General features: G+C 37.2%; 1 protein-coding gene and 1 long non-coding RNA gene across 4 annotated transcripts; one reads left to right on the top strand and one right to left on the bottom strand.

The window, feature by feature from the left end:
• The first annotated feature begins 343 nt into the window (after positions 1 to 343).
• Positions 344 to 5,262, top strand: LOC138909099 (uncharacterized). 3 transcript variants are annotated; one of them, XR_011415620.1, is made up of 4 exons: positions 344 to 531; positions 2,842 to 2,911; positions 3,619 to 3,686; positions 4,031 to 5,262. It is a non-coding gene; the product is annotated as an uncharacterized lncRNA (long non-coding RNA). The 3 variants fall into 3 exon arrangements; XR_011415621.1 differs by having other exon boundaries at positions 2,842 to 3,686; positions 4,031 to 4,100; positions 4,883 to 5,262; XR_011415619.1 differs by having other exon boundaries at positions 2,842 to 3,686.
• A 1,536-nt stretch (positions 5,263 to 6,798) lies between these two features.
• Positions 6,799 to 8,184, bottom strand: LOC138910496 (uncharacterized). Its single transcript, XM_070201738.1, has 2 exons — positions 7,561 to 8,184; positions 6,799 to 7,473 (listed from the first exon to the last, which is right to left on the bottom strand). Exons 1-2 carry the CDS (start codon positions 8,182 to 8,184, stop codon positions 6,799 to 6,801), a joined length of 1,299 nt encoding a protein of 432 aa, XP_070057839.1.
• Positions 8,185 to 8,502: the final 318 nt, after the last annotated feature.

The following is an 8,502-nucleotide window of genomic DNA, read 5'->3' as shown; positions in this document are numbered from 1 at the left end:
AGGTTCAATCTCAACCCGTTGATATTTCAACCCGTCTCGCAATGCATAACATAATTTTTTGTTTTCAACCCGCTTCGCCCCGCCTCGCGCAGCATAACATATTTCAATCCCAATGTTTGTTAACCCGGCCCGTTATGTAAATTTTCAGATATTAATAAAAAAATGACACTGTATAGCCACTCTAAAAATAATAGCTGAAAAAATATATTTTTTTATATTTTTTGTATATAGATATATTTCTGTATGTTATATAAAAAAAATATAAATTTTATAAATTTTGTCGGCTACTGAAAATAAATAATCTCCATAACTTATGTAAGTTTAGCTCAATTTTGAACTTTCTCATACAATATGGAATCTCTGCTTTTTTCTCCATACATTCTGAAATTTCTTATTGTTTGGGTTAGAAACTTTCCTTCGCATATTCACACACAACTTTCCCTTTGCTATTTTTTAAGGAAATCCTCCAGCCGTCCAAAGCACATACAGCAAAAGTTCATTTATCCAGTAGAGGATGGATTCCTCCAGAAGGTACAATATTCATTTATCTTCTTTTTTTCAATTGTTCTTCTTCAGCACGTTATTATGATAACTCAATTTCCATGTTAGAACATTGAATTCATGCACAGTATAAATATTGAATGATACGAAATAAAAGAGATGTAGCAGAGATCTAGATTCTCTCGATCCAGAATATAAGTGAAAGATGGTTTAGAAATTAAATCAAAGGTGAAGAATAATAACAGAAAGATGCTAGTGGAGCTAATATTTAAGTTTAATCTATATTTCATAATAGAGCTCATAGATTCCACAACTAAATCAACGATGAAAAGAAGTTTAAAAACGAACTAATTAAGAAGAAAATGATGCACGTGCTCCTGAATATTTAAATTTCTTGCCTTTTGGAACGGATAAGAATTGCAAAAAGTAACTTTGAGAGAGACACAAAAGCAAGAAACTTTTACTTCTTTTAGAAACGACTTTAGTATACTGCTTAATTATGGCCTATTCTGCAAAATTCCAGTTATCAATTTATAATTTATAAAATTATATCTGCAAGATCGTAACTAGCAAGATGAACGCAAGGTGTTTGCTTATTAGATTCTTTGTAAATGATATCCATATTTACTACGAAGCTTGTGGTGGAATGCATGGTATGAGATACTTCCACCTTTTAACTAGAGGTCTCGATTTAAGTCATAAGAATGAAAGAGATCTTTTTAAGGAATATTTTCCCCTAAAATAGGCCTAACACGATGCGAATTCGACAGGGCGACTCAAACACATGCCCCCTAAGGCCAAAATTTAATATGATGCCTAAATTTTTTAAAGGAAGTTATAAGATATATTTTTATTTAAAATCTAATCTTCTAACTTTTTAAGATATAAAGTTGTTAATAATCTTTTTTATAATTGATTTTTTCTAATAATTCTTTTTCAATTGATATTATAGACGACTCATTTAATCTTTCTTGAGATATTGTTGATTCTAGATAAGATACTATTGTGATGACCCAAAAGGTTATCTTTAAATTTAACAAGTAATTCTGTGTTCTAAGACCTCGAAAAGCACTATTTATCATTCCTCGACTTGCGTGCACAATCCATTTAATTTTTCAGAAAGTTTTTATATGAAAACTGATTAAAATGTGAAATAGAGCCTTAACACTCAACTAGGTTGACTTTGGTCAATATTTTGAGCAAACGGATCCGGATCAGGATTCACAGTTCCGGTAGGTCCGTATCGTGATTTGAGACTTGGGCGTATGCCCGAAATTTAATTTAGAGGCCCCTAACTCAAGTTATGACCATTTAACGGAAACTAGAAATGAATTTCTAGATTCGCAGATTTGTCGACGGAATCCGATTCTGGAAATTTGAATAGCTCCGTTATGTCATTTATGACTTGTGTGCCAAATTTGAAGTCATTCCGGATTCATTTAACATGTTTCGGCACAAGATTTGTAAATTGAAAAGTTTGAAAATTTAAAAGTTCGAATCGAGGTGTGAATTATAATTTTGATGTTGTTTGAGGTGATTTGAGACCCTGAGTAAGTCCGTGTTATGTTTTAGAACTTGTTAGTTCTCGGATGGATTTCGGATGGTTAACGGATCAAAATTTGAACTTAAGGAAAAATTTAAAATTTTGGCCTTCTAGAGTAATTGCACATGCGGATTTTAGACCGCAGAAGCGAGTTTTTCCTCGCAGAAGCGAAAGGGAAGGGGTTGGGCAGTGTGCGCAGCTGCGGAACTTTTGTTGCATCTGCGAAGCCGCAGAAGCGGCTTCTTGTTCGCAGAAGCGGCTTCTTGTCCACAGAAGCACCCCATCCCGCAGAAGCAGCCCCAGATCCGCAAAAGCGAAAATCGCAGATGCGGTCAAGCGTCTGCAGATGCGGAAAGGCTTAGACAGAACCCATAAAATCGGAAGTTAGCTATTTTTACTCATTTGTCTCGGATTTAGGCGATTCCAAGGGGATTTTTCACGACTTTGAATTAGGTAAGTGTTCTATAACCAAAAGTGATTATATTTCATAAATCCATGTCTATATTCATCATTTATTTCGGATTTAGATGGAAGAAATTGGAATTTTTGTAAAACTTTCCAAAAATGAAAAATTAAGATTTGAAAATCCATTTGACATCGAAATTTGGTAATTTTTGTATGGTTGGACTCGTCTCGGAACAAGTGTTCGAATTTTGTAAGTTTTTCTGAGAGTCGAGACGTGGGTCCCACTGATAATATTTGAGATGAATTTCGAATTTTAATCTGAAAAATTAATAAATTCATATGGAATTAATTCCTACGATTTGTATTGAGTATAGTGAATTGATTATGACTAGATTTGAAGATTTCGGATACGAATTCACGAGGCAAAGGTTTATTGGATTCTTGAATTTGGTTGCAAGCGAGGTAAGTGTTATGGTTAACCTTGATTTGAGGGAGTAGGACTTATTTGTCTATTTGCTACATGATTTAATGTGCGGGTACAATGTATAAGTGAGGTGATGAGTACTTATGCATTGTGGTTGAGTCAAAGCATGCGGGTGGAATTTGCTTATTGTGAATAATTGTCTATTTAAATAAGATATTTCTGCTTAAGTTTATTGTTGATTATTTGATCATTAGTCGTGAAACTATTATTCATTTAATTATTGTTGAATATTTTGAAAGGTGAAGTCGGTATTCTGGTATTGAATTGATTGATAAGTGTATATCCCCGCATTTAAATACTCATCCGAATTTATATTATTATTTTCCTGGTAAGGAAGAGTGTAAAAGCACGAAGGGTGATGCCATGCCATTTTAATTATTCATAATATCATTGTCATGGTAAAGAAGAGTGTAAAAGCACGAAGGGTGTTGCCGTGCCATTTGTGAGTGTAAAAGCACGAAGGATGATGCCGTGTCATTTTTAGAGAGTGTAAAAGCACGAAGGGTGGTGCCATGCCACTTTCATATTGTCATTTGCTCATTTTATTGTTGATGAATTAATTGGCTGCTAAGTGACACTTCTCCTGCTAAAATTATTATATCATTCCCCTTAGCATGTTCCTCCCAATTGCTAAATTGTTATTTATTGTATTATTGTTACTTTGTATTTGTATATACTTGTACAGGTTCATTTTTGAGTTTTGAGTCTCGGATTTAGGCGATTCCAAGGGGATATTTCACGACTTTGAATTGGGTAAGTGTTCTATAACCAAAAGTGATTATATTTCATAAATCCATGCCTATATTCATCATTTATTTCGGATTTAGATGGAAGAAATTGAAATTTTTGTAAAACTTTGCAAAAACAAAAAATTAGAATTTGAAGGTCCATTTGATATCGGAATTTGATAATTTTTGTATGGTTGGACTCGTCTCGGAACGTGTGTTCGGATTCCGTTAGTTTTTCTGAGATTCGAGACGTGGGCCCTACTGATAATATTTGAGATGAATTTCAAATTTTAATCTGAAAAATTAGTAAATTCATATGGAATTAATTCCTACGATTTGTATTGAGTATAGTGAATTGATTATGACTAGATTTGAAGATTTCGGACACGAATTCGCGAGGCAAAGGTTTATTGGATTCTTGAATTTGGTTGCAAGCGAGGTAAGTGTTGTGGTTAACCTTGGCTTGAGGGAGTAGGACTTATTTGTCTATTTGCTACATGATTTAATGTGCGGGTATAATGTATAAGTGAGGTGACGAGTACTTATGCATTGTGGTTGAGTCAAAGCATGCGGGTGGAATTTTTTTATTGTGAATAATTGTCTATTTGAATAAGATATTCCTGGTTAAGTTTATTGTTGATTATTTGATCATTAGTCGTGAAACTATTATTCATTTAATTATTGTTGAATATTTTGGAAGGTGAAGTCGGTATTCTGATATTGAATTGATTGATAAGTGTATATCCCCGCATTTAAATACTCTTCCGAATTTATATTATTATTTTCATGGTAAGGAAGAGTGTAAAAGCACGAAGGGTGATGCCGTGCCATTTTAATTATTCATAATATCATTGTCATGGTAAGGAAGAGTATAAAAGCACAAAGGATGTTGCCATGCCATTTGTGAGTGTAAAAGAACGAAGGGTGTTGCCGTGCCATTTGTGAGTGTAAAAGCATGAAGGGAGATGCCATGTCATTTTCAGAGAGTGTAAAAGCATGAAGGGTGATGCCGTGTCAAATGAGAGTAAAAGTACGAAGGGTGGTGCCGTGCCACTTTCATATTATCATTTGCTCATTTTATTGTTGATGAATTAATTGGCTGCTAAGTGACACTTCTTCTGCTGAAATTATTATATCATTCCTCTTAGCATGTTCTCTCCCAATTGATAAATTGTTATTTATTGTATTATTGTTACTTTGTATTTGTATATACTTGTACAGGTTGATTATGTACGTGTCTTGTCATAGCCTTGTCACTACTTCGTCGAGGTTAGGCTCGGCACTTACCAGTACATGAGGTCGGTTGTACTGATACTACACTCTGCACTTCTTGTACAAATTTTGAAGTTGGTCCCAGTAGCGTACCATAGACGTGCTCGGATTCAGCTATTCAGAAGAGACTTGAGGTATAACTGCACATCGTTCGTAGTTCTGAAGTCCCTTTCTATTTTATCTCAGTTGTGTATTATCTATCAAACAACTTGAATTTTATTCAGACCTTTATTTGTATTATCCTAGTAGTTCGTGCACTTGTGACACCAGATTCAGAGATGTATTTTGATAATTCGGTATTTATGGTCTTCCGCACTTTATTTCAGTAATTTGACTTCTATTTAATTAAATTTGCTTAAAAATAATTAAGATTATTTTCACGTTGGCTTGTCTACCAAGTGAAATGTTAGGTGCCATCACGATCCTGAAGGTGAGAATTTTGGGTCGTGACAATTATAGAGCAATAGAAGTGTATAACTATTGGAAGATTAAAGATATTGTTGAATACTTAAACTAATAAAATCTTGGAGAAAGAATGTGAGTAAGAATAATAAGGAGAAAGCTAAAAAATATGTAGGGTTTTTCAAATATGAAGAAATTTGGAAAAAGAAAGATTGACTTGAACAAATTAAGAAAAGGGAGAGTAAATTATTTACACGTTATCTAATAAAGGAACAAAAAGTCAAAAATTGGAACGTTGAAAAACTATTCATCTACCCATTTTTAAGTAAATCAAATTATTACTTTATATATATATATATATATATATATATATATATATATATATATATATATATAAAGCACTTTCTTTCCTTTTATATTAAAAACTCTACTTCTGTATTAGAGGTACTAAATATTATTTTTTAAATACCTATAAACCTATTACAACAACAACATATCAGATTATCCCACACCGTGGGGTCTTGAGAGGGTAATGTGTATGAAGACCTTACCCCTACCTTGTGAGGATAGGGAGGCTGTTTCCAATAGACCCTCGCCCCAGGAAAGCATAAGCACCACATTAATGAAAATATAGACAAGAAGGGACAGTACCAAAAAGCCATATAAAAACAGAATAAAAATAACAAGATAGTAAGGTGATTGAAAGAAAATAACAGAAACCTACTACCAACAGAAAGCGAGACTGCATGCCAATACTACTATTATGAACACTCTAGACTACCTACCCTACTACCCTAATCCTCAACCTCCATAACTTCCTATCAAGGGTCATGTCCTCGGTCAGTTGAAGCTGCGCCATGTCTTGCCTAATCACCTCCTCTTCTTTGGCCTACCTTTACCTCTCCGTAGGCCCTCCAACGTCAACCTCTCACACTTCCTCACCGGGGCGTCTGTGCTCCTCCTCCTCCTCCTCTTCCTCCTCCTCACATGACCAAACCACCTAAGCCGCACTTCCCGCATCTTGTCCTCAATAGGGTCCATGCCTACCTTGTCGCGAATAACCACATTTATGATCCTATATAACCTGGTGTGATCGCACATCTATCTCAACATCCTCATCTCTGGTACCTTCATCTTTTGGATATGAGCAATCTTGACTGGCCAACACTCAGCCCCATACAATATCGTTGGTCTGACCACCACTCTATAGAACTTACCCTTAAGTTTCGGTGGCACCTTCATGTCACACAAAACACCGGAAGTGAGTCTCCATTTCATCCATCCCGCCCCAATACGATGTGCGACATCTTCATCAATCTCCTCATCCCCCTCCTCCCCACCCTTAGCTCTATCACTCGCTCCCAGACTTTCATAGTATGGCTAAACAGCTTGATACTCCGATAGTTATTGCGATTTTGGATATCACCCTTGTTCTTGTATACAGGAACCATCATGCTCCTCCTCTACTCTTCGGGCATTTTCTTCATTCTAAAAATGACATTAAATATCCTAGTGAGGCATTCCAAGCCTGCCTTGCCCGCACTCTTCCAAGACTCCACCGGGATTTCATCCAGCCCGGTCGCTTTGCCCCTACTCATCTTACACATATCTACCTCAATTTCATCAACTTTAATTCGCCTACAATACCCAAAGTCACAATGACTCCCGGAGAGTTCCAAATCACCCAGTACAATACTTCTGTTCCTCTCCTCATTCAAGAGACTATAGAAGTAGGTCTGCCATCTCCGACGGATATGCCCTTGATCCAACAAAACTCTACCTTCTTCGTCCTTGATGCACTTCACTTGGTCCAAGTCATGCGCCTTCCTTTCTCGCGCCTTGGCTAACCTGAACAACCTCTTATCCCCACCTCTGCTCTCGAGTTCCTCATACAAACGACTAAAAGCTGCAGTCTTGGCCGCCGTAACTACTAGTTTTGCCTCTTTCATAGCCAACTTATAATGCTCCATATTCGCTCTCTTTTCCTCCTCCTCTACACTTTTCACTAGCTTCAGATACGTTGCTTTCTTGGTTTCCACTTTTCTTTGCACCTCTCCATTCCACCACCAGTATCCTTTTTGACCACTAGAATAACCCTTTGAGATGCCTAATACCTCTCTCGCGGCTTCCCTAATGTACTATGCAATCATGATCTACATAGAGCTTGCGTCCCCACTACTCCTCCAAGTCCCCATAGCCACCATCTTGACCCCCAATTCCTGTACTTTAACTTTCATCAAGGATCCCCACTTGATCTTATATTGGCTATACATCGCCCTCTTCCTTCTCTTCCTCGTAATCTCAAGGTCCATGACCAGGAGCCTATGAAGGGTCGAGAGGTTCTTACTCGGGATGACCTTGCAATCCGTGCAAAGACCTCTATCGGACTTCCTGCAGAGTAAATAATCAATCTGAGTCTCGATCACCGAACTCCGAAAGATGACTAAGTGCTCCCTCTTCTTCGGGAAACTCGAGTTTGCTATCACCAAATCATATGCTCTAGCGAAGTCCAGCAGAGACGTTCTTCCTCGGTTTCTATCTCCAAAACCAAAGCCACCATGCACATCATCATACCCCCAAGGTGACGCTCCAATGTGGCCGTTGAAATTTCCTCCTATGTAAAGCTTCTCGGCATGCGGGATACCACACACCATCTCTTCCAAATCTTCCCAAAAATGCCTCTTGACTTCCTCATCCAAGTCTTCTTGGGGTGCGTACGCACTGATTATGTTCAAAGTAAAATCTCTCACAACTAGCTTAATAGTCATTAGCATGTCATTCACCCTCCTAACCTCCACCATTAGATCACGAAGGTCCTTATCAACCAAGATACCTCCTTCCCCCACCATCCCAGAATACTAAAGTTTGAAATTGCCCACATCTCGCACCTTATCTCTTACCCACCTAGTCTCCTATACACAAGCTATATTAATCTTCCTTTTTTCGAGAATCTTCGCTAACTCTACAGATTTTTCAGTCACAATACCTATGTTCCAAGACCCCACTCTCCACCTAGTAGCTCCCTTAGCCCTCTTACCCCTTACCCCCTCCCCGTGCTGACACCCCCGAGGACAAGACCTTACCCTACCATCGTTCACCAAAGCTACTATAATCTAGGAGTCACTACACATGCACTATCCCGAAAACAAGCGTCAAAAATAAAATGA

This window comes from Nicotiana tomentosiformis, chromosome 4 (assembly GCF_000390325.3).
Source record: "Nicotiana tomentosiformis chromosome 4, ASM39032v3, whole genome shotgun sequence".
NCBI classification, from domain to species: domain Eukaryota; kingdom Viridiplantae; phylum Streptophyta; class Magnoliopsida; order Solanales; family Solanaceae; genus Nicotiana; species Nicotiana tomentosiformis.
Note: the sequence above shows the minus strand (reverse complement) of the source record. Positions and strands in the feature narration are given on the sequence as shown.